This window comes from Simochromis diagramma, unplaced genomic scaffold, assembly GCF_900408965.1.
Source record: "Simochromis diagramma unplaced genomic scaffold, fSimDia1.1 OVJJ01000141.1, whole genome shotgun sequence".
Taxonomy (NCBI): domain Eukaryota; kingdom Metazoa; phylum Chordata; class Actinopteri; order Cichliformes; family Cichlidae; genus Simochromis; species Simochromis diagramma.
Window position 1 is genome coordinate 123,777 of NW_024387350.1, and position 26,730 is coordinate 150,506.

The window sequence follows — 26,730 nt, forward strand, 5'->3', positions numbered from 1 at the left end:
CAGCCTGTCATTAAAATGACATTTTATTACTACAGCATCCTGAGTACATTTTCTCCCTTTTAAAATTAATTTTTCAACAGAACAATATTAACAGTTCCAACACGAGCAATGACAAAGAAAAAAAAAAAAACAATTACACAATTGGTGACTCCCTACTTATAAGAGTAACCTTAAGTTTTTTCTTGTATTTGAATACCACAGTAAACAATCTATATTAATGTGGACTTTTTGATCAGAATCAGAATCGCGTTCACTGGCCATGTATATGCACACACACACACATACAAGGAATTTGGTTCCAGTAGATGGTGACTGTCAAGCACAGCAGTGTAAATAAATCTCAACAATATAAGAGCAACACAATCCCCACCCCAAAAAACACACGCGTATGGATATATGCATGTACGCATGCATACACAAAGCTGTGTAAACCAACCATAAATAATACATAAAATACAGGATGACAGAAGTGAAACAAAGTGAAATGAATACTACAGAATGCACATAAGGCGCAGTTGCACTCTGGCAGTGGGAGCAACTGTTCAGGAGGGAGATGGCGAGGGGAAAGAAACTGTTCCTATGTCGGGTGGTCCTGGTCTGCAGGCTTCTGTACCGTCTGCCAGGGCAGTAGGTCAAAAAGTCTGTGTCCAGGGTGTGAGGGGTCTGTGATGATTTCCCCTGCCCGTTTCCTGGTTCTTGAGAGGTATAGGTTGTGGATGGAGGGCTAGGGGGTGCCGATGATCCTTTCTGCTGCCCGTACAGTCCGCTGCAGTCTGCGCCTGTCCTGTTTGATGGCTGCTCCATACCAGACTGTGATGGAGGAGCACAGGACAGTAAATGACTGCAGTGTAGAACTGGATCAGCAGCTCCTGTGGAAGACTGTATTTCCTCAGTTGTCTCAGGAAGTACATCCTCTGCTGGGTCTTTTTGAGGATGTAGTTGATGTTGGTCTCCCACTTCAGGTCCTGGGAGATGGTGGTACCCAGGAACTTGAAGATCTCCACAGTCGACACAGGGCTGTCTGATATGGTGAGGGGGAGCAGTGTTGAGGGATGTCTCCTGACGTCCACTGTCATCTCTACAGTCTTAAGCATGTTCAGCTCCAGATTGTGCTGACTGCACCAGAGTACCAGCCGCTCAACTTCCTGCCGGTATGCAGACTCATCACCATCCTGAATGAGCCCAATGACCGTGGTGTCATCTGCAAACTTTGGGAGTTTAACAGCGGAGTTCTTGGAGGTGCAGTCATTGGTGTAGAGGGAGAACAATAGTGGTGAGAGTACACATCCTTGAGGGGCATCAATACTGAGGGACCGAGTTTCAGAGGTGATCTCCCCCAGCCTCACTTGCTGCTTCCTGTCTGTCAGGAAGCTGGTGATCCACTGACAGATAGCTGGTGACACGCTGAGCTGGGAGAGTTTGGAGGAGAGAAGTTCAGGCACGATGGTGTTCAAAGCCGAACTAAAGTCCACAAACAGGACCCTGGCATAAGTTCCCAGGCGGTCGAGGTGTTGCAGGATGTAATGCAAACCCATGTTCACTGCATCATCCACCGACCTGTTTGCCAGGTAGGCAAACTGCAGAGGGTCCCACTGGTGGCCTGTAATGTCATTCAGATGGGCTAACACCAGTCGTTCGAAGGATTTCATGACCACAGACGTCAAGGCGACAGGTCTGTAGTCATTCAGTCCTGTGATGGTGGGTTTCTTGGGGGACCGGGATGATGGTGGAGCGTTTGAAGGAGGAGGGAATTTCACACAGCTCCAGGGATCTTTTGAAGATGCGAGTAAAGATGGGAGCCAGCTGTTCAGCACAGGTTTTGAGGCAGGAGGGTGAAACACCGTCTAGTCCGGGGGCTTTCCTGGACTTCTGTTTCTGAAACAGTCAGCTCACATCCTGAGTGTGTATTCTGAGTTTCAGGGAGAAGGAAAGGGGGGTGAGAGCAGTGATGAAGGTCGTTGAGACAGGATTGGGGAGGGTGGTGGTGGACGTTGAGTCTGGATTGGGGAGGGTGGTGGTGGACGTTGATTCTGCATTGGGGAACGTGAGGTGGGAGGGGGGAAGGTGTTGGGGGTCAATGTCTGAAAAAATGTCTCTGGGGAGGGGAGGGTGAGGTGTGGGAGTCTGTCCGTCTCAAACCTGCATTAGAATGTATTCAACTCATTGGCCAGGTCTTTGTTTGCTTCAACAGGGGGTGGGGGACGTCTGTATTTGGTGATTTCCCGCAGGCCCCTCTACACTGACGCAGGGTTGTTGGCTGAGAGCTGTTCTTTCAGCTTCTGGGAGTAGATCCTTTCATCTGCTTTCACCCCGGTCAGTGTGTTCCTGGCCTGCTTGTACAGGGCCCTGTCACCACTTGTGTAGGCATCCTCCTCGGCCTTACGAAGATGTTGGAGTTGAGGAGAGAACCATGGTTTGTTGAGTATTATGAAGTCACTTTACTACTGTCTACTTAGTTGTAATGCATATATTGACACACATGCTTGCAGTAAATGCTGACAGTGTTGTAAAGAGTGCAGCTGTAGCACACTATACCAGATAAACTATACCATCACATCATTTCAGAAGAACTCAAAGCATCTGCTTCAACATTATATTTGGTCCCAAAACAGCATGCAGTCTTCATGTAGACATAACATGATTAACAAGGTTAAAACCAAAAAAGCCTTCTATTTAAGTTTACTAAACTCGCCAGTAACACCACAGTCAAAAAGAAAAAGTCCGGCATAGAGCGGCTGAGTGAATGTGGCCCGAACTTTGTGGAGGAGAGTCATGGTTTCAGAGACGCTGTAGAAAGACAGAATACCTGCACTGTGATCCAGGTACACTCCTACTCTGGAGGACCGAGGACCTGAGAGGCGAGTTTTGTTTTTGTTGTACAAAAACTGATAACGCTCTGTTTTACAACTTAAAGCCCAGGATTTGTCATTCCATCCAAATCCACTTTCATCTGAGCGCCCTACTCTACTGATATTTTTGTAAGCAACTGCTACATAAATTCCCGCTTTCCCACTCCACTCCACCTCATAGTAACAACGTCCAGTCAAACTCTCTCTACTCAGGACCTGATACCAAAAGGTGAATCTATCTGAATGTTCAGAATGTAATGGTTGTTTTGTTACTGTTACTTTTCTGTTTCCTTCAGACAATAACAGATATCTGTTTGCAGTGTTTGGATCCAGTGTGATTTCACATGAATATTTTAAGAATTCAGGTCTGGTCTTTGGCGCTGGTAGTGACAGTAAAACATCCACTTCAGTGACTGTCAGTGAGATGTTTGTCCATTCCTCTCTCAGAATGTCCTGTAGTTTATCTCTGGTCTCTGACACAGCTGCTGTCACATCCTCAAAGTAGCTCAGAGGACGAATATTGATGCTGGATGAGTGTGTAGACTCACTGAGTGCTGACAGTGAGGGGTAGTTGTGTATAAAATGGTTGTGATCCTCTGTGTATGCGAACTGCTCCAGCTCGCCGTCTTTCCTCTTCAGCTCAGCGATCTCCTGCTCCAGCTTCTCCTGAAGCTCTTTGACTCGACTCACTTCAGTTTCCTGCTGGGATCTGACCTGCTGCTTCACATCAGAGCTTCTTTTCTGGAGGAGACGGATCAGCTCAGTGAACATCTTCTCACTGTCCTCCACTGCTTTATCAGCAGAGCCATTGATGGCCTCCACTTCCTGTTGAAGCAGCTTCACATCTTTCTCTCGCTCCTGGATTATCTGCTGGATGTTTAGTCGTCTCACCTCGAGCTCCTTCTGCTTCTCAGTCCTTTCTGCTGCAGCTGGGACTGTTTCATGGCCTTTATGTTCATCCATTGTGCAGAGATAACAGATACTCTGCTGATCAGTACGACAGAAAATCTTCATCACCTCATCATGACGAGAGCAGATGTTCTCCTGGAGCTTCTTGGAGGGGGCCACTAGCTTGTGTTTCTTTAATGGAGCTGCATCATAGTGAGGTTGGAGATGTTTCTCACAGTAAGAGGCTAAACACACCAGACAGGACTTGATGGCTTTCAGCTTCCTCCCAGTGCAGACATCACAGGCCACATCTTCAGGTCCAGCATAGCAGTGATCAGCTGGAGCAGCTTGGAGTCCAGTCTTCTTCAGCTGCTCCACTAAATCTGCTAACACAATGTTTTTAACCAGGACAGGCCTTGGTATGAAAATCTTCCTGCACTGAGGGCAGCTGTGGATTCCCTTCCTGTCCTCTTCATCAAAGTGAGATTTAATACAGTTCATGCAGTAGCTGTGTCCACAGGGAATAGCCGCCGGATCCTTCAGTAGATCCAAACAGATGGAACAAGTGATGGTTTCTCGATCCACTTGAACTCCTTGCTGTGCCATTTATCCTCTCAGTGACAGTAGGTGTGTGAGCATTTATTTTGTAGATGGTAACCTAGTTTGAGTTCATAGGTGAAGTGTTTCAGTGGTGAATGAAGCTTGTGAAGTTTTGTGTATCACCACGTTGGTTTCAGTCATCTTCAAACTGCAGATCTAAAGGACAGTGAGAGAAAGAGAAACATGGGTCATTCTATCACTATGTTGTGTTTGCATCTAATATATCAGTGTTGATGGATGCCAAATGAGGAGGTGAGTGTTTTGTGCTGTGACCTTTAGTGTTGTGGAGAATTTGGCTACTTTAGTTGGAACACTTGTGAGTGTTGTTGGCCAGGTGATGGCAATAACAATGTGGGGTGGTGATTCAGCCTTGTTGTGATCATTGTGTGGCCATAGCTCTCCATTTGTGGTTGGTCCCTAGCATGCTTGCTTTACTGAACTTTGGAGATTAAAGTAACTTGTTGTGGTATGTGACCACCTGTGTGGTGGAGACAACAGATCACTTGGTTGTGGTTATTATCTTTTGTGTTAGACTGATATTACCTGAAGTGCTTTAATACTGTGTCTTATATTAATCTCATATTAATCAAAATGCCATATAATCATATATTGTAGTACTAAGTGGACACAGCCCAGAATAATAAAGGCATTAGAATACATGTCCTTCAGTTGTAGACTCCCGCCCACGTTTGCCTGCAGAACAGTAGATAACAGGGAACTATCTTCTAGTGGAAACTTGGTGAAATGCTGTTGTTTAGACTAGAATGGGGTGCCCGGTATTAAAACTGTCAAGTTTCCGTCACCATTTTGAGATCTGCAGCAACGTGTTATGCAGGACGCATCTCCCTTCTAGAAGTGATTGTGTAAGAGAATAGTGTGAAATGGTCTACTGAGCAGTGTGTGTGTGTGTGTTGTCTTCCATTGGATGAGGAATCAGAAGAATGCAGTGAAGTGTTTATATTTAACAGCTGATACTTTTGTTTTGTGTTGTAGCAGGTCAAGTAATCATTTTGGGTTTGACTGTTGTCCTCCTTTGTGTTGGGTCATATTAGTTTTTGATGAATCAATATCACTTCCTATTGCAAAATGGGAAGCTGATTTATCAGTTAACTTAGACCTAAACTTCTGGTCTCAGATTTGCTTAAAAACCTTTCATCTAATTAGAAATCCCAGTCTTCAATTAATTCAATACAAAATATTACATAGAGTGCACTATACAGGTCATCGGATGTTCAAGATGGGCTTTACGTCTACCAACAACTGCTCACACTGCCAAACCAATTCACCGGACAATTATATCCACGCTCTTTGGTTCTGTCCACCAGTTCAGAAGTTTTGGCGCGAGATATGTGAAGACTTATCGAAGTGTCTGAAATGTAACATTCCAACTTCCCCCTTAGTGTGTTTGTTGGGCAGCTTAGATAATGTCACTTCAGAAAAGAATATCGCCCATATGGTTTTCACTGCCCTATGCATAGCCAAGAAAACAGTCCTCATGAACTGGAAAAATAAAAATAATCTTAATTCTAACCAATATAGAAATTATCTATTAGATTACATTAGTCTTGATACAGCCTCTGCCACCACATCAGATCAATTGCTCTGGGCTCCTTTGATCAGCTCCATCACCTAGTGGGGGTGGGGGGGTCATAGTTTGGTCCCGCCTTCACTGTTGTGATTGGTGTGGGGGTAGGGACAGGCTTAGGGCGTCGGGGGGTTCCCCGGAGGCATTTTCCTTGGGGGGCTCAACCCGGGGTAGCGGTCATGTCCGGTTAGGGGCTCTGTTGGCTCTCAGGTGACTGTTTCCTCGCGGCTGCGTGCAGCGGGACTAGGGGAGGGTCTGTGCTGACGGACGTGGGTTACTGACCTGGTAGCCTGGCTGCCCCTGGGTGGGTCCGGGATGGGCGTGAGGTTCTGGGGGCGCTCCGTCTCTGGGCTGGGGCCCGGGCCGGGCCTCGGGGGCTTGGGTTCTGGTTGGTGTGTTGCCGGGGTTGTGGGCGGGTGGGTGCATGGGGGCCCAGCCCTGGAGCAGGGTGCCGCCGGTGCATCGAGCCACCTGGGGGGCTCTTCAACTGGTGGGGAAGATTGTCACATCTTGCAGGAGCTTTCCTCTCCTCAGGGGCTCTCTCTACAGGAGGGGGAGATACAGGAGAGGTGGAGGAAGATCTCAGCCTGGGTGTTTATTGTCTTATGTAGTCTGGAAGAAGAGTGGATGGTGGGGTGGGTGCAGTTTTCTCTGTGGTGGGGTTGGGTGGACTGTCCTGGGCTCTGTGGGGCCGGGAGGCGCTGCTGCGCTGGGCCCCGGTCTGGATGGGCCTGGGCCCCCTTTCCCTGGTGGGTCACGGAGTATGGGGGTGCCTACTGGGGTCAGCGGGGGAGCTGGCCCCAGGGAGGGGTCACTTGCCCCTCCCTTCCTTCCCTCCCCATCTCCAGCTGCCTCCCTCTTCCCGCTCCACCACAACCACCCACACATGCAGGACCTTGGAGTAGGGGTATGTCACCAGGGTGCAGAGGAGGCCACCCCCCCTCCCTGTCCCCTTCTGGCTGCCTCTGCCTCAATTTTATCCCACAACTTAGACATTCACATTACTCACACTCATTACACATACATATAGGATCTTGGGGGTGGGCACGATACACGGAATCCAAAGTACCATCAGGGTGTACACCCCACCCCTGGCGTCGTTGCCCACCTCTCAATGTTAAATACACGTAGACATTGAGGGCCAGCAGGAGGGACCATGCGCTTACCTGCTGCTCTCTGGCAGGTAGCTCCATGCCCTCCTGGGTTTTAAATGCACCTTAGAACACACATGCATCAACACTACAATGAGCGGGTGGAGGGAGGTTTGGAGTCTTTTCTCACCCCCATTCTCTGCGACCCGCTGGAGCGGGGGGGGGGGGGGTAGGAGGAGGAGTTGGCCGTCCGACTGTGGTCTGGAGTGTGGGGCCTCCCTGCTGCTGCGGAGTCGGGGCGGTCTGCCTCCTCCCACCGCAGGGAAAAGGGTAACACCACCTGGGTCTGGGTGCAGTTCCCCCCCTCCAGGGACAAGGGTACCTAGACCCGGGGCTTAGAGTACGCTTGGGGAGTGTGATCGTGTGTACAGCGTCTCTTTATGTCTGTCTCCACGTTGGTTGAGTGTGGAGTAAGTGTATATGAGAGCATGAGGGTGGGAATGGATGTTTGTATATGTGTGTGCCTGTATTTCTGTGTCTATATGTCAGGTTGGGTGTCAGGCGCCACCTCTCTGGGGACATCTTAGGCCCTCCAAGGTATGGAGGCCTATCTCCCCCTACCACCACTTCCCCTGCCAGTGGCGGACTCCCTCAGACATCGGTGCGTTGGTGGTTCTTTGTGTCTGGGGATGGGCATCCAGGTACACACCGGCTCACTCCTTGGCGGCCGCTTATCGGGGCCTGGAGCCTGGGGCTTGCTCGGGCCACTTCGGAGGTGGGGTGCCCCCGGCCTCTCGGCCTGGGGCTCGGTCACTCAGGCACGGCTGGCTGCCGGCGGAGCTCACGGGCGCGTCACTGCAACTCCCCCTGGCTTCTGCTCCGCGGCTGCTGAGTGAGCCCTCATCTGGGACTCTCCTCAGCTCTTTCTGGGACAGTGGCGCGGCTGCCCCTCTGTTGGTCTTCCTTGGTCTCTTGTGTTCTGGGGGCCTCTGGATGTCTGGAGTTTTGATTTCCTCCATACCTGCTTCATGCCCTGGAGGACGGGGCTGTGGCTCCCCCACACCCTCTAGCAGATCATTACATGAAGGAACCTTTTAAAAAACAAAAAACAAACGCGTCCATGCTCACAGGTGTACACACGGGTGATCACACCCACAAACTACACCGTTTTTGGCTCCTACCTCAAAGCACACTGTGTTCTGTTGATCTTATGTGCTGCACAATAATGTTTAATATTTAGTATTTACTGTCATATTCCCATATATCATTGTGATGTTGTTTATTCTATTACTCTTGTTCTCTTCTGCTTGTTTTCTTTTTTCTTTCTCAGCAGGTGACCCAGGTGATTGATATATGCATTTTTTTTTCCTTTTTCTGCTCATTCTGTTGGTTTTTGGTTTTTGCCCTTCTCCCCCGTCCCTCTTCTCAGCTGTTTCTCTTTCCCTCTTTCTTTCTCCCCTTCTTTCCCCCAGTCAAGTCTGTCCCATATTCAGTAAGTGAAAATAAAATAAACAATAAAAGGTGAATCAAATGGACCATTATGGCAAGGCTGGGATGGTCAATTTGGTAAAGTAAATCCGTTGGGCATCTTTCTTTGCCTTTAGACAACAATTCTGATGGCAAAAGAGCCAAACGGGACAGGCAAAAAAAAAAAAAGAAAAAAAAAAAAGGTCATATTAGTTTTTGTATGTTCGGTGTGGCAACTTCAAATCCTCATGCAGGGGCATCCATGCTTAAAGATGCGAACTATAGTAATGTGAATGCTGAGCTTCTGCTAGCTTTTACTTTTCTTTCAGGTTTGGGGATCAATGACCAGAAAGCTTCAGAGTGGGTTTGAATTTATTTTAGGGGTCCTAGAAGAACCTTTTTGAGGGAGGTGGTGTAACACCCATCTGCAGCCCCCAAACCCCTCAGTGTGTTCAGCTGGTTCTAACTGGCCCCCCACCTAGTCAGGTGTTGATAAAAGCATACCTGAGACAGGCTTTCCAGAAGGCTCACTAGTCTTTGCTTTGGTGGCTCAGCCGTTTTAGCCAACCTGCTATGCCATTTTAAGATAAAACTTCTTATTACTAACACTCTGGTATTTGTCTCCTTTTTTTATGTTGCGACTTTTGAGTCATAGCAGCCATACTTGTCTGAAAACCCTTTAGAAAATTAGTCATTAATTTATTTAAATTGATAATACTACTTTTCCCCAAATCTGGTTGAAAGGGGCATGCCCTGGAGCCGGGAGAAGGGATCATCTGCAAAAACCTGAAGACATGCTTTAAGACTTGAGACTAAAACAAAACAAGCCACATTTGCCAGCCCTATTGTGGATCCAGGAGTAGGGATGGGTACCGGTAACCGGTGCCATGATGGCACCGGTTCTGACATAAACGGTAGTAACCAGACCAAAAAGCAGCGCACATTTCGGTGCTTTTTTCCCCTGAGATGTCATACACTTTGGATTCTAGCCAATCGCCTCTGTCAGTGCGCCCCAGGGTGGCTGTGGCTACAATGTAACTTGCCATCACCAGTGTGTGAATAGGTGGATGACTGGATATGTAAAGCGCTTTGGGGTCCTTAGGGACTAGTAAAGTGCTATATAAATACAGGCCATTTACCACAATCATTTTACCTTTGCAAGCGTAGTAGGGGGGCCCAGGTACGTACGTTCTTTTAGAGGAGAGCTACAGATTAAAAATGCCCAAGGCGAAGCGGTTAAAGTCTGGCTGTACTTCACAGCAAAAGATGCAAACTCAGCAGCCTGCAACAAGTGCTTTAAGGTGATACTGTGCAAAGGAGGTAACTCCTCGAATCTGATGAAACACCTGGCGACGTATAGAATTTTGTTAAAAGCCGAGAAATGCGCCATATTTGATAGCTTGCTGCAAGACCTCACACCGAGCACATCTACTGCAGGTGGGTTACCTGTTATCGGACCCGGAGTTTGCAACATCCCCCAAAAACCCGAAGAGGAGAGTCCTGGCCCCTAGCCCTGCCAGTGTAGCAGAAATGATGACGGATGATGACGGCAGCAGCAGCCGTTCTTCTCTGGGCGGGTAACGTAATGTTGTCCGTGTGTAATTTACGTTGAGTAGGCTAACCACATTATTACATTAATGCATGTAAGGTGAACTAGCAGACAGTCGTAGTTACATGAGGCTGTCTTCTTGTTTGATGGCAGATGCTCCCTTGTTACATAACATTGCTATCTTTTTACAATGTTTTTTTTTATCTTTTTACAAAAAAAAAAAAAACAAAACAAAAAAAAAACAAAACAAAAAAAAAAAAAACAGCTGAACATGAGAGGTTTTTGGACAAAGTCTGTGTTCTCTATTCTTTAAGCACCGGTTCGAGCACAGTTTAAACACTGGCACCATTTCAAAAGTACCGGTTTGGTACTGGTATCGGATAAAACCTAAACGATACCCATCCCTACCTCGGAGGTGCTGTAGAAGTGTGGTGCAATGTGGATCAGATGGCATTTAGAGGTGAATGCCCTGGTGGGTCCATTCTTGGTATCAAGTAAGTTTGAAGCCTGCAAATAGAGGAGGGGGTTGCTTCCCTGCTTCTCTGTGTGTCAGGAAATAGATCTTGACTTGTTTGTGTATTTGTGCAGAAAGACAATTCAGAGTTCATCACCCTCTGGAAGTCAGTGGGTGGGGTGCTGGATAGTGTCTGTAGTGAGGCATGGTCAGTGGTGCCGTGCGGACGCACCTGCATGGCATCCGCAATCACACCCGTCTGTTAAAACACGGGGAGTCAGGGGTTGGTAAAGGATTGTGGTGTGATGTATGTGCGGCTGCCAGCAGAGAGCTGGTCCTGCTGTGCCTTATTCACGCCATAGTATCCCATCTGAGGACTTCAGTGTTCTGCTTGGGGACCACAACACTCCCATGGGCAATGATGGTAAAACCTGGGGGCAATAGCTAGAAGAACCAGAATGCCCAGTGTGGAATTAAGTAGGGCTGCACGATTTTGCATAAAATGAGAATCACGATTTTTTGGCTTAGAATTGAGATCACGATTCTCTCACGATTTTCTTTTCCAGTATAAATATTTAATGCACTTATTAACTGCACATCAACTTCGTAACAGTTGAGACTGAACATAAAAACAATAAATAAACATAAAAACAACAAATGTGTCACGTTTTGTTGTTGCCGCAAAATGTTGTACTGCTTGAAATTCCGTCTCCACCGTTGCTCGACACTGCGTGTATAGAGCAGGTAGTGGAACAATAGAAAAATAGTTGCGGGACGGCACTGTGTAGCGTTTGTCTAGGGTGTTGATCATTTTCCTAAATCCCTCGTTTTGCACAGTGTTGATGGGAGCCATATCTTTGGTCAGGTGATAAGTGATAGCCTCCGTAATTTCTTTGTGCCTGCGGGAGTTCGACGGGTATAGGGAAGCGCTGTATAAGGTTCCCGTTATTGATGTTTGGGTGGTTGACCGGGACGGATTTTCTCCTGTCACTTTCTCGTCATCCCTGACGTGCTCTCCGTTGTTTTTTCCCTGCTAATTTTAGCATCACACGGCACAGCTTCTGTATCACGTGGTATAAGGCTCCGCCCTTGTCATTTGTTGAGCAGGAAGAGTGAGCGCTTGTTTTCATGCAGATTACGTCCCGGATTTTTTTTTTTATAAATCGTTGTCATTTGGAAATGAGATCGCACATAAGTATGAATCGAGATCGCGATTTTCTAACGATTAATCGTGCAGCCCTAGAATTAAGGGCTGTTCTGTTCTTGGACTTCTACGCCTTATAGATCTCTGGGTAAAAGATAAACGAATCTCAGCGCAGGTGTTAAGTGTCTGTTGTGGCAGTTTTCTCCAAACCAAGTAATGGAGAAGTGCTAAAGGGAGTCATCAAGTTGAATGAGTCCCACAAACTTAGTTAGCTTGTGGGACTCCAGAGGCAGAAAGACTTGCAGGACAAGTGGAGAGTGGCCCTGGCAGTAGCTGAAGCAAAAACCTAGGTGTGGAAGGAATTTGGCTAGGTCATGAAACAAAGTCTTTTGGTGAGCCTCAAAGTGATTTTGGCTTTGATTATGGTTAGTATACTCAGGAAAGGGAAGCAGCATTCAACACACACAGTACATAGTGCAGCTGGTGTGCTGCTGACCTCAACTGAGGATATAGTCAGACCATAGAAGGAATACAGAGAGGATCTCCTCAATCAAGGACTGCAAAGCAACAACAAGGCTACAAGAAGACAGCAGAAGTGTGTAGGCCTGTAACAAAAGAGGGAAAACAGTCATCCAGGGTCCACCCTACTATACACCAAATTGTAAATAATGCATGAGGATCCTATTTATCACCTTTTAACAATTATCCTCATTCAGCCTGGGGAAATGAATCCAGTCTGCAATACTTTTTTTTTTTTTTAAATTAAAGTTCTTTATTATTTTGAACAATTAAGAAAACCATAACATAACCCAAAACAACAACAAAAAAAAAAAAAAAAAAAAAAAAAAAAAACACCACACTCAGTGAAGAAAAATAAATAAATATATAACTAAAATAAAATAAATAACTAACTAAATAAATAGATAAACTGTTGCACACACAGTTAATTCTTAATACATACTGTATCTCACATTTTCTTCATGTTGTAGGCCTATATAAACAAAAAAAAAAAAAAAACTTGTCCCATTATTCTGTTAGAGTCTCTGTCCTCTGTCCTTCCCAGAATTTTCTCACATGCGGCATTTTCAGTCATTTTCTCCTTCCACTTTTTTAGGGTTGGAGTCCGAGGGTCTTTCCAAAGTGTTAAAATGAGACGAACACACGTCACAATCCCAGTGTTTAACACTCTAAAGCCTGCTTTGTCTAACTTTGGCACCTCGTTGGTGTATAATAGTACCTATTGAGAATTTTATATTAAATACATTTGCCTCTAGCTTCCCTATTGTAGAACCCATTTTCAGAAATAACTGAATCCCATGTTCCCTCATCGAAGGAACAATCCAGATCTTTTTCCAAAGCCCTTTTAAGACTTTTACATCTGCTGTTTTTAACCCAGTGACATAAATGATACCATTTTGATGCCTTTGCAGTAAAGGGTGGAAGTACAACAAAAATTCTCTATGACATTTTTCTCTTGAGACAACCTTATTTTATCTTTCAGACAGTCTCTCATTTGTAAATATCGCCAGAAATGGCCACGTCCTTCCAAATTAAACTTTACAGTCAGATCATTAAAAGACATAAACATGTTATCTTCGCATAAATCACTTATTACTCTTATACCTCTTTTGTGCCACTGTGGCCAATAAATTGTTTGTTTACCTATTTTTATTTTTGGGTTGTGCCACTGTGGTGCATATTTTTGAAAGTATGAGGAGAGATTACAGCTCTTGTGAACCTCTTGCCACACCATTTCTGAAAACTTTAAAACAGGGTTGTCTACTCTATTCCCTTTATTGTCCGGTTTTTGAGCCAACACCTCAATGGGAGTGAATGGAAAGGCCAGTTCACGTTCCATTAGAACCCAGTCTAGGTCTGAATGTATTGCTGCCCAGTGTTTACACAGCTTGGACATTTCAAATGAGATGCTGTAATGTTTTATGTTGGGTAGGGATAACCCCCCTTTTTTTCTCGGTTGGTACAGTCTACCAAGATTGACCCGAGGTCTACCACCATCCCAAAGGAAGTGTTTTATCATATTATCATATCTTATGAATATTTGTGGTGAAATACAAATTGGTATCATTCCAATGAAATAATCGATCAGAGGAGCTACTACCATCTTTATTGTATTTACTTTGCACCATAATGTCAAGTGCAGCTTACCCCATTTCTCCAAATTAGTTTTAATCCTAGTAAGTAGTTTTCCTACATTATCAGTCATAATCTCATCAACATTCGGATTAAGTATTATTCCTAAGTATTTTATCCCTTTTTCTAACACATTGAAATTGAAAGCTGACAAGGAATTAGCAATACATGTTTGAGATATTGGCATTGCCTCCAACCTATGCCAGTTAATTTTGTAGCCTGATATCTTAGAGAATTCACCAATAACATTTAGCAATTTTGTTATAGAATTAGTAGGGTCCTGACACACCACCAAAATATCGTCTGCATATAGAAATAATTTATGTTCTCTCCCCCCTCTGTTCACACCCACAATACTTCCCTAATTTTAATAGCCAGGGGTTCCAAAAGGATAGTGAACAAGAGACTAAGACTACAACCCTGACGGGTAGACCTGGAAATATTAAAAAAAAAAAAAAAAAAAAGGGGACATCAGTCCATTGGTGAGAACAGAGGCTTTCGGCCCTGAATAGAGTGTCTTAACCCATCTACAAAAATTATCACGAATTCCAAATTTTGACAATGCGGTGAATAAAAAAAAAAAAAAAAAAAAAAAAAAAAAAAAAAAACTCCATTCAACCCTGTCAAAAGCTTTCTGTGCGTCAAGCGAAATTATTACTACCGGTTTTGGGTTATTTTTATTAGCCCACATAAGATGTAATAATCTCCTCATGTTATCAGCTGATGATTGATGCTTAATAAACCCCACTTGGTCTTTGTAAACAATCTGTGGCAACACTGTCTCCAGTTTTGCTGCCAAGATCTTTGACAGTATTTTATAATCCACATTTATTAAACTAATAGGTCTAAAATTGGTTGGGTCAGTTAAATCTTTATCATCTTTTGACAAGAGTTTTATAATAGCTTGATTGAAACTTTCAGGAAGTGTGCCATATTGGAAAGCTTCCTGGAATACTTTAGTTAAAAATGGGGCAAGTATATCTTTAAACTTTTGATAATATTCGGCTGTAAAACCATCTACACCTGGTGACTTCCCAGTTTTCATTGCATTAATGGCTTTTTTAACTTCTGCCTCTCTTATAGGTGCCTCCAATCAGCCCTTTTCTTCCAGAAGAACTTTTGGTATTGTTAATTTATCAAAAGAGGATTCCAATTCTTCTATACTAGCCGTGATCTCAGAAGTATAGAGATCCTCATAAAACAATTTGAAAACGGCATTAATATCCCAAGATGATGTCATCAATTTATCATGTTTTTTTAATTGCCATGATCACACTTTGATTTTCTAGCCGTCTAAGTTGTCTAGCCAGTAATTGTCCTGTTTTCCCCCCCATTCTCATAGAAATACTTAACAGCATGTGATCTTTGCCACCTTGAACAGGAACGAGTGCAAGTTGCCAGAGCTCAAGAGTGGACCACAGCTGCTCCTTATAACCAACCTCTGATTAACAGCTAAGGGAGGGGTGAATGTTCATGCTGCGTTCACAGATACCATATATGAACCAATATCCACCAAATCTAACCCTGCACACACTGGCATCTCTTCCTTAGAGAAAGCAGAGTTTAGAGATACAGGGGACAATTTTTTTTATTATTTTGTTGGTTCAGAAAGATTAAATGTAAAAACTGTATATTTGAGTTAAAATATATATTTATAATTTTAATAAATGACAAATTAAAAAGGCATGAACATTTTTTTGTATCGAAAAAATACCGAACAGTGAATCGTTGCATCCCTAGTGTATGATTGAGATATATATATATATATATAGTGTGTGCATTAAAAAAGGCAGCAACAAGCTTCCATCTATTTTTTTTTTTAACCCCTGTATCAAATATATTACTGAAATGAAGCTGTCACTCCCCTTTCCTCTGTCAGTAACAAGTCATATTATGAATTGGTTGTAAAAGTACACAATTAAGGTTTCTTAGATTCCTCAGGTTTATTAGAGACTATTTTAAACTAGTCTGTGTCACAAAAACGGTCATATTTCAAACTTTACTCACAGTTTTAGCAGCTCTCCTCTGCGATGTATTCTGGGATATTTGGCTGCACAAAGTCCACACAAGTCACTACCGATGCACGCTCAATAGAATGGGAGGAGCGAGAACAAATCCAGGCTGTCAATGCACATATTTATTTACACACACTCAGCCAGTATATTTCAATAAGGAACGTAAAACAGTGTTGCAACCAGCATGTTTTAAAGCTAACAGAGGTGTTAAGAAAGCCATTACCAAAACATTACTTTTCTCATGATTTTCCTCCTTCTGAAAGCAAGGGTTAATAAAGTTAAGAATGACTCAGTCTGTACTCATGTGGATTGAAGCCAGACTTATGTGATCGGAGAGACTTATATTTGTGTCCCTATGAAGTCATTTTAAAATGCTACAATTACCTTGTGGATTTTAACGGTCTGCCCATATCTCATACTACGCATCGCCTCCAGTGTTGCCAACTCCTCAGTAAGGAAAATCGCTGTTGGCTATCCAAAAAGTCGCTAGAAGTCGCCAAATGACGTCATCGCCTAATTTGCATAATTGGTCATGCTAATGTAATTGTAACTTACGTTGTTGGAGAGAAAAATAACATCGTGGAAGAGACATAAAGTGAGTAAAAACGTCCTAAATGCAGTTAGAATTTATTTAGAACTACAAATTAAATTTCTTTTAGCAATTATTGGTTTTTTTTTTAATGTCACAATTCCAACCCTGCTCGTTTATCCGGGCCTGGACCGGCAAAAGTGACCCGAAACTGGCACTCTGGTGGAGTTACTCTGTGTGTGTTTATAAGTAGTTTTAAACCTTGTGATCCACAAAACAGCATAACAGTAAAAGAAGAACTGACTGCGTTACAGTCAGTGCGGGAGCAGCGGCTTCGCCCATGCGCGATTCATTTGCCGTTTGGACGCACAGGTGTGAACGTCTCATGCCCTGATAGCAGCTGGAGGAGGACTATCCTCCACCTGTGAGCGCTTTGGCACGGGTGAGGCAGCACCCCTGCTTGTTGAGAGTAAGAGCGATACGTATTTTCACGTTAAAAATTCGTCATAAATAAGTCTCCAATAATACCAGAAAAAGTCGCCAGATTTGTCGCTAGTCGCTTTTTAGAAAAAAAAAAAAAGTCGCTAAGGGAGTCTGAAAACTCGCTAAATATAGCGACAAAGTCGCTAAGTTGGCAACACTGATCGCCTCCGGCTGCAGGTCATTGATGGGATAAAGTGGATGGAGATTCGCTCCAAGCCGGGTGTGTACGTGAAAAAAAATCGCCCTATGCACACAAAAAAAACACCGACATGGAACTGCAAGGTGGCACAATTACATTAGCGGTAGATAATATGCACTAAAAGCTACAACTTCAATGGGTTATCCAGCAAAAAAAAAACTACTCATAAACTAAGAGCACATCACAACTTACCGACAGCAGTGACGCAGCAGAGTGAGGGAGGAAGCTCGGGGAGAATAAACAGTAGGCGTGCAGCAGCGGGTTTTATTCCTTCCAGACAAGGGCGTAGATTTGGCATGGACGGAAGGGACGTGTCCCCACCAATAATTTGATCTATTCGAGTAAAGAAAAACAAACCCGATAGAAAGAAAAAACGATGTGTCAACATCTCATTCACCCAGCGGAGCAGAAAGAGTTAAATTACGTTCTCTACTGGAGTCCTACGTCATGTGACAAATATGGACAATGTGATTGGCTGTGCCTTTCAGGGAGCTCTGTTTAGTTTTAGCAGCGGCAAGCCTGCGCTGCGAGGAGGTGAGGAGGACGGCATCAAAGAGGAAGAATCTGGATATAAGAAAGTGTTTTTCAAAGAAACCTGTAAGTCACTTAAACTCAAGTTCACTCATAAAATGTGTTCGTCATAATAACGTTACAGGCTATGCTAGGCTTTGGCCCACATCAGTCTAAAACTGTATGTACCCATTAATAACGTGTTTTGGAAACTAACTGCACAACAGGCAGCACTATTAGTTCTCTCAGTCTCCCACAGTAGCATTTCTAATTTTGATTGAAACTGTCAGAGAAAACAGCAGCCTCGAGTAAGCCAGGATATTAGTTTACAGAGGCTGTTAAAATTATATGTCTAACGTTAAAATGTTGGTGACACAATAATTTCATCCTAATGGTACTGACATATTCATAGGGTTAATTTCTGAGACAAAATATCATGAGGTAGTCATGATTTTGCAAATATTCCACCTTGGAGTGCACTTTGCACAAATTGTTTTAAAAGCACACTCACACTACAAACATTACTGATGAGTCAAGATCTGCACAAAGTGACAGAAACACTGAAGCAGCTTCACATTTTATTCTTATTGTCATGTATGTCCTATTTGTCAGGTGACAGAAGAACCAACACAAAGCTCAGAGAGTAATGGTGACACAAGATCACAGGTGAAGTTGGATGATGACTTGGTGGTTCATGACTGTATTTGAAGCACATGTGTGACTGCATGTATGTGGAATGGCTCACTGTTATTCATCAGGTGACAGAGGCAGCTCTGCCATGTTGTAGCTCGGACAGAGGTGAAGAGGTGAGTTCACAGGTGACTGACTGATGATTTGGTGCTATAGATTAACTAGTATTTATTATCATGACAGTTGTTAGGCTGCTGATGTAAATTGATTCATTAGTGTATGTTTGACAAAGAATCTGAATTGACACGTCTCACTTTTTATATGGCACAAATCAATGTGTTATTTTATCAGGTGGCAATATGTCCTAGTGCAGTCAGAGGGGAGGAGCCAGGGCCAAAGGTGAGGCACATCAAGCACAGAATAATAATTGTAATCTGAGGATAAAACGCAGGTACTGAGGCTGAAGGAAGCTTCAGTGCTCTCAGAAGACTAAAAACATGGCTAAGGTCCACCAGGAGAGACTGGACAGTATAGATTTAAAACAAACATGCCAGCAGTTTATCTCAGTTAACGAGAGGAGCAGGCGTGTGTTTGGCTGCTTCACATTGTGGACATTGAGTTGTTGTGTGGGACACCAGTAGTCCATGTCTGTTGCTGTAACAGTTGTTCATGTTGAGAATAAAAAATCCCAGCTCACTGATCCGATCGGGGCAATAGTGCCTAAAATGTTGCATAATTTTGCTGAGAGATCTTTTACTCTGTGGTCATCTTAGATGAGTAGTTTTATGGACAAAAACCACCAGGTCATTCAGTGTTCCCTTAGTGCTAATGTATAAGAGATGTTGGTAGTGAGGGATTATAATATTATTTTATGCCATGTTAGACCCCTAATTAAAGATTGTAAATTATTATGTAGTTTTAGTTTGCATTATTCTCCTGAATTAGAAGGTGGTAACTCTTCCATTTGTTAAACTGATTTGCATTACATTAGACTGCTGATTTATTGTGAATGAATGATATTGTTTTATGATGCATTATACTGCTGAGTTATAAGAAATACTGTTCGCAGAAAGTCATCGCCTTATTTGTCTGATTGGAAGAGAACAGAACATACTGGAGTTTTCTGCCCCATCTCAGCAGGAGCAGATAAACAGGGAGCCAAGGTCGTAGCTTAGGCGCTGTGTGAGAGAAAGAACGTGAATGTTTAGGCTTTTATGATTAGGTGGGGGCCACTAGAGGCTATAAGAGTTTGATCAATGCTCCACCATTTTGAGATCTGATGCTGTCTGCGTACGGTGTCCATCTCCCACGCGTGTGTAGAGCTGGGCGATATGAGATTTTTTCATATCACGATATGTTTTTTTCATTTCAGGCGATAACGATATCTATCACGATATAAGCCAAATAACTATATTTGTAAGATTTAAATGTGCCGTTGCTCACAAGTAAAATGTGAAATAATCAGCAGCTTGTTTTTATTTAAATATTTATTTCCCATAATAAGTTCAACAGGGTAGATGTACTTAAGGAACATGAGACTTTTTCAGATAAATAAAGGCAAATATTGCAAACTACATAAAAGGCAGCCGCTAAAGCGTTTAAGTTTCAAAACAGAACAAACGAAACAGACTAAATTGTCAATTCCACTTAGAAACAAAATATTAATTCTAAAAATAAATCTTAGTTTGTTTTAAAGAAGAACAGACAAAACTGACTAACTTTTGTCAATATCAAATAAACTGAGAACTAAAAGGAAATTCTCAATCTCTCCTTGTTGTATAGCTTAGCTTTTCAAACAGTTTTAACAGTTACTTTAGTCTGACAAAAGCCGAATGACGAATTAGCGCTTCCAGTCAGAGACTGAGGCTACGTCCACACGTACACGGGTATTTTTGAAAACGGAGATTTTCCGTTTTCGTTTTAAAAATAATCCCGTCCACACATAAAGGCAGAAATGAAGGAAAACGCTGCTATGAACATGCCAAAGCAGCAGGTGGCGCTAGATTCCTAACCGTGCAGAAATGTTGGCCAATCAGAAGTCTAGAAGCCTCGGTGGGAAAAAGTAAACAAAGCTGGGGCATAGAAGCAGAACCGAGTCGTATGTGTGGAGGGACAGTAACTGTGTGTAAATGTAAGCATTTAAACACTGCAGAGAGTAGAATTAACAGTATTGTAGAAATTCATTTCACCGAAACAATAACGTGGCGCACAGTGTGACGCATGCACCAGTTTATTGTATTTCCAGACTTGCTTTCGGCACAATTTACAGTGCACGCTACTCTGTTTTTTGTCAGACTTGAAATAGCCGAAATACCTTCACCCTACGGAACTTCTATGGCTCTTCCGTTCGACAATCTCTCCGGCGTTGGAACCATCATCTGTTTTCTCTTCGGTCACGCTCGGTTGATTTTTCTAGTCGGCACACTCATTTCCTCCATTATGCGCTGGCTCCATTACCCGCTGGCTGCTTCCCAAACAAACACACGTGCGGCTTGGCACTTGTGCTGTACGTAACAAGTCACACGACGTGACGCTGCGGCTGCGATTGGTTCGGCTCTGCGCTACTTAATTTGGATTGGCTGACCTTTTTTTTTTTTTTTTTTTTTTAAAAAGAGGACAAGAGCGGCGAGGTCTATCGCGATAGCTTAATTTCTCTATCGAGTAAAAGTTATATCGCGATACATATCGTTATCATTCTATCGCCCAGCTCTACGCGTGTGATCATTAAAATCATCGTTTGACTCAACCCGGCCGGACCAGTGTTGTTATTGTGGTTTTTCCTCTTGTATCCATCCCCAATATTTGAATCCGTAACAATGCACTATAACTGAAGTAATGTTAAGTCCTTAAAGTCAAATTCATTTACTGTCATGACTGTATTTGAAGCTATTTTTATTTTTGTATGATACCTGATTTATGTGTTTAGAAGAAACTATTCATGTTTAGAAGAAAAAAAATCCCAGCTGACTAATTTGATCGGGGCAATAGTGCCTAAAATGTTGCATAATTTTGCTGAGAGATCTTTTACTTTGTGGTAATCTTAGATGAGTAGTTTTATGGACAAAAACCACCAGGTCATTCAGTGTTCCCTTAGTGCCAAAATATAAGAGATGTTGGTGCACTATATCTGAAGTAATGTTGTTAAATCTTTAAAGTCATATTCTTTTATTGTCATTACTCTATTTTTATATGGAATATGACTGAAGTAAACTAAAGCCTAAAATACTTAGTCAGTCATTTGTTTAATAGTAATTTAACATTATATAATTCACATATAAAACTATGAATTGTAATTTTAAATGGTTTAGAAACATGTAGAATAGCATATGTATGCAAGTATTTTTCTCCTTTTATCAAGCAGCAAAGACAAAAAGGAAAAAAAAAGAAACAGGGCAGAGTTCGGTCCCCACCAACGCCAAAACCAAATCTACGCCCTTGCTTCCAGACTTTATTTAACCACTGTCATACATTGTTTTTTAGATTTCAAAGAAGACTCCGTGTAGCTATTCGTTTTCCATGTATTTGATTGAAATGACAAACTGCTCTAAAATGATTAAAGAGCGTCATTTTGATCTGTGAATGTGAAAGTTAAGTCTGTTAGTAGGTGCAGATCTCTGGAGGGGAGGCAGGGGAGTTTCCAGTCCACATTTCCAGAATGTGGACAATAAGGCACAGTTGAGAAATCTGATTATTTAATAGTATTAAATATAGAGTAAATAGAAACATTGGGTATGACTTTTCAGGCCAACGTGCCAAAACAGGCATTTCTGATGTCTTTTTGTACTACACTTTTCCTTCTCTTTCTTTCTAAATTCTTTAAAAAACTCTTCAGTCATTTTACACTTTACAATTTGTTCTGAATAACCTATCTTTTCTTCCTTTGAAGGGTAATTCTTAGAACACTCAAGTTTTCTTATAAGTTGGTGACTAAGAGCAATTCTTAGAAGCTGAAAGCTTTGTAAATGTAAACATGTGGCCAGTTTTCTGTGAGTAGTGGTTGTTTTAACAGTCATTGTAATCACCCCCTGCTTCAAATGTGATATAATGTTTTTTTTCCTCCAGAAACAAGAAAGCAAGAGAGAATATACTTTCTAAACAAATTCAAATAATTCTTACATGATTAAGTTAACAAAACACAAGTTCAGAAAATACAAATCAAGAAATAACGTGTAGTCACAAAGGTGATCTCTGTGCAGAGAAGAAAAAGGACAGCAGTGATGAAGACCAAAGAAAACTGGAAACTAAAACACACTTGTTAACAGGCGTCCCTTAATGACTTCTGTCTATTTTAGTTTAATGAACTCTGCAGTGTCATTGTCATAATAAAAAAATTTAAAAAAAAGTCCAGCATAGAGCGGCTGAGTGAATGTGGTCTGGACTTTGTGGAGGAGAGTCATGGTTTCAGAGACGCTGTAGAAAGACAGCGAAAAACTCATGAGAATTTCAAAGCTGTTCTTTGACACTCCGACACTGGTCTCTCAATCTCCCATTGGAGAGGTTTTGATTTTCTTGTGCCAAAATGTATAACACATTGGCTCGAAAGCAACTTTCATGTCACAACATAATGCCCAAGATTTATCATTCCATCCAAAGCTCCAACCAATGGCCGCGGCAGGCTAAACATGAGGACCCTGATGACGCGCAACAATAAACGCATACCATACGCTTCTGTATCATTTGCTTCTTTATTTCCACATGCAACCGTCCAATATATACATCGGCACATAGGATTAACTACTAAACAAACGCACAGATTGCACAAACAAATAACTGCAACTTATCAATAACTGCACTAACTATTATGTCAAATTACAACCTGGTCTATGGCATCAATTAGTACTCAAATATACAAACACCATCAAGTTACAGTCAAATATATCAAATCATTCAAGTTGCGGTCAACAGAAAGTTTTGCCTCGCGCTCACCCTACCTTTCTGCTCATCAACATCAGGTGAAGTGAACAGGTGAGTGCAACCACATTTATTATCTACCACACCCATGAGACACGCCCCACACCCATGCACCAATACAGTGAGTCCATTTAAACCAACCCACTTAGTCAGACGGAAACAACTCATATGTAGTGATGGGGCGTTCTGTATCGAGGCTTCGGAGCGTGTGTCGAGTAATGGAGGGGGCGTTTCCGCGAAGCGCGTATCGAGGCTTGCTTCATTTATGGGAGGAGCTGAAAATGATGACGTCCGAAGCCTCGCTGCCCGGCTGTACCACGTGACTGGTTCATGAAGTGGTTCGAACTTTGCCGCGAGATATGACAGCGATATAAACCCCTCAGACTTCATTCAAAAATGTGGGTGTTTGATGGAGAGTTGCGGTTAGTGAGAGTTTGGAGACAGTTTGGAGGTTTATGAGAGTGAGGAGAGAAAGTCAGGAGAGAATGGAGCCAGCTAAGAAGAGGAGGATGTCCTCCCCTGTGTGGGAACATTTTCAAATTCAAATTCAAATTCAAATTTTATTTGTCACGTACACAGTCATACACAGTACGATATGCAGTGAAATGCTTGGACAACTGCTCGTGACCCAAAGAAAACAAAAAAAGGAAAGGCTATGAATAAGATAGGAAATAAATATGAAAAATTAAAAAGAAAAATTAAAAAGGGTAAATTTAACTAGGAAGGAATAAAATATAAATTAAGGTTAAAAATGAAATAACTGTACAACACAAATTAGAATGAAGGGTAAATTTAACTGGGAAGAATAAGATAAAATATATAAATTAAAGTTGAAAATAAAATAACTGTACAACAAAATACACAATACACAATATAGAACTATATAAGAATGTATGAAGAAATCTAAATATAAATAAATATATACACAATAACAGCAGCTGTACAAGTATTAACCGGAAATGAAGAATATAGTGACCAGTGTTGTGCAAAAACAAAGTCCAGAAAGTCCAGTGTGTGTGTAAGAACTGTATGTGTGGGTCAGTACTGTGTGGTGGTGTGATTGAGAGACCGTATCGCCTGCGGGAAGAAGCTCCTCCTCAGTCTCTCTGTGTTGGTCTTCAGGGAGCGGAATCGCTTTCCTGACCTCAACAGAGAGAACAGTCTGTTGTTGGGATGGCTGAGGTCCTTCACGATCTTCCTGGCCTTGGTCCAGCACCGCCTGCTGTAGATTGAGTGCAGGTCAGGGAGCTCGGAACGGATGGTGCGCTCAGCTGACCGCACAACCCTCTGTAGAGCTCGTCTGTCCTGCATGGTGCTGTTCCCGAACCAGGTTAAGATGTTTCCCGCCAGGATGCTCTCTATGGTGCACGAGTAAAAGTTCCTGAGCACCTTGGAGGGCAGTTGGAAGTCTCTCAAGCGTCTGAGGTGGTAGAGACGCTGTCGGGCCTTTTTCACCACGGTGTTGATGTGACAGGACCATGACAGGTCCTGCGTGATGTGAACTCCGAGGTATTTGAAGCTGTCCACTCTCTCCACTGGGCACTCGTTGATGACAGGGGCCTGGTAGTTCCTCTCCTGCTTAGTGCTGAAGTCCACTATCAGCTCCTTTGTCTTACTGACGTTTAGAAGGAGGTTGTTCCTCTGGCACCAGTTCTCCAGATTCCTAATCTCCTTCAGGTAGGCCGTCTCGTTGTTATCAGAGATCAGGCCCACCACGACGGTGTCGTCAGCAAACTTGATGATGGTGGTGGAGCTGGTAGTGGCCACACAGTCATATGTGTACAAAGAGTACAGCAGGGGGCTCAGAACACACCCCTGGGGTGCTCCAGTGCTGAGAGTGGTGGAGGCTGAGACATGTCCGCCCATCCTTACTGCCTGTGGTCTGCCAGTTAGGAAGTTGGAGATCCACTGACACATAGATGAGCTGAGTCCCAGATGCTCCAGCTTGGTGGTGAGTGTGGAGGGAATTATGGTGTTAAATGCAGAGCTGTAGTCTATGAAGAGCATTTTAACATAATTCCCCCTTCTAGTGTCCAAGTGAGTGAGTGATGTGTGGAGGAGATGAGAGATGGCATCGTCTGTGGAACGATTTGGACGGTAAGCGAACTGTAGTGGGTCCAGTGTGTCTGGTAGTGAAGAAATGATGAAGTCTCTGACCAGGCGTTCAAAGCACTTCATCACTACTGAGGTGAGGGCTACAGGGCGATAGTCATTGAGAGAAGCAGGGTGGGGTTTCTTCGGGACAGGAACAATGATGGACTCTTTGAAGCATGTGGGGATCACCGACTGAGATAAAGAGATGTTGAATATCTCAGTGAACACAGGAGCTAGCTGGTATGCGCAGTCTCTTAGGATACGACCTGGGATGCCGTCTGGTCCTGCTGCTTTCCTGGTGTTCACTCTCTTGAAGGCTCTCCTTACTTCATGCTCGGAGATGACGAGCACGTTTCCGGTGCGGGCAGTATCTTCCTGTCTGCAGCCGTTAGCGCCGCCAACACTAGCATTGTTGGAGACCTTAGCTGCAGCCTCGAAGCGAGCATAGAAAGTGTTCAGCTCGTCTGCCAGAGTCACGGCCGCGTTCGTCATACCGGTTGTTGGTGCTTTATAGTCCGTTATTGTCCTTAGTCCCCGCCACAGGCTCCTAGAGTCACTCTGTTGGAGTTGTGACTCTAGTTTCCTCCCGTAGCGCTGCTTCGCCTCTTTCACCGCCCTCCGCACGTTATATGACGCGGCTTTGTACGGGTCCATGTCCCCCGTCATGAGTCCCGTGTTGTAGGCAGCGGTGCGGGATCTCAGAGCGTCGCGGATGGTTTTATCCACCCACGGCTTCTGGTTGGGAAACGTTGTGATAGTCTTTGTCTCCACGGTATCATCCGCTAGTTTCCCGATGAATCCCACAACCGCTTCCGTAAACACGTTGACGTCATCGTCGGAGCTGTTCCTGAACATGTCCCAGTCTGCGTCATCGAGTGCGTCCTGTAACGCGGCCACCGATTGGTCCGTCCAGCGCGCGACCTTCCTCTGAACCGGAACTTCCTGTTTCAGCCTTTGTTTGTATTTTGGCATGAGGAAAATGGCGGCGTGATCAGATTTGCCAAACGGGGGGCGGGATTGTGCCTTGTAGCCGTCCTTGACCGTAGTGTAGCAGTGGTCCAGTGTCCTTTCACCTCTGGTGGGGCAGGTGATGTGTTGATAAAAGTTCGGCGCTGCGCGTTTGAGGTTGGCGCTATTAAAGTCCCCCGTCACAATAAGCGCAGCGTCCCGGTGTTGTGTCTGGTGCTGTGTGAGTGCCTCATGCAGCTCGCATAAGGCGGTGACCGTGTCCGCTTGTGGTGGAATATAAACGGCACTTACAATGACCGATGTAAATTCCCGAGGTAGATAAAAAGGACGACACATGATGGACAGTAGTTCCAGATTTGGTGTGCAGGAGCGTGTGAGAGGAACAACGTTCGCACTGTTGCACCAGTTGTTGTTCACCATTAAACACACGCCGCCTCCCCTTGACTTCCCCGAGTCCCGTGTCCTGTCCATGCGGTGAACCGAGAAGAACTCGGCCGGCTGGATGGCGTGGTCCGGCACCGCTGGGTTCAGCCATGTCTCGGTGAAGCAGAGGAGATTGCAGTCCCGAATGTCTCTCTGGAACTTTATCCTGGCCCTGAGGTCGTCAAGCTT

At 43.7% G+C, this 26,730-nt stretch overlaps 1 protein-coding gene across 1 annotated transcript; it reads right to left on the minus strand.

Annotated features, from left to right (window-relative positions):
- Positions 1-1,633: 1,633 nt before the first annotated feature.
- On the minus strand, positions 1,634-17,351 carry LOC120718481 (tripartite motif-containing protein 16-like). The gene is made up of 3 exons (XM_040007019.1): positions 17,197-17,351; positions 3,759-4,493; positions 1,634-3,719 (listed from the first exon to the last, which is right to left on the minus strand). The coding sequence occupies exons 2-3, from the start codon at positions 4,341-4,343 to the stop codon at positions 2,670-2,672; spliced, it is 1,635 nt and encodes a 544-aa protein (XP_039862953.1). The 5' UTR covers positions 4,344-4,493; positions 17,197-17,351; the 3' UTR covers positions 1,634-2,669.
- Positions 17,352-26,730: the final 9,379 nt, after the last annotated feature.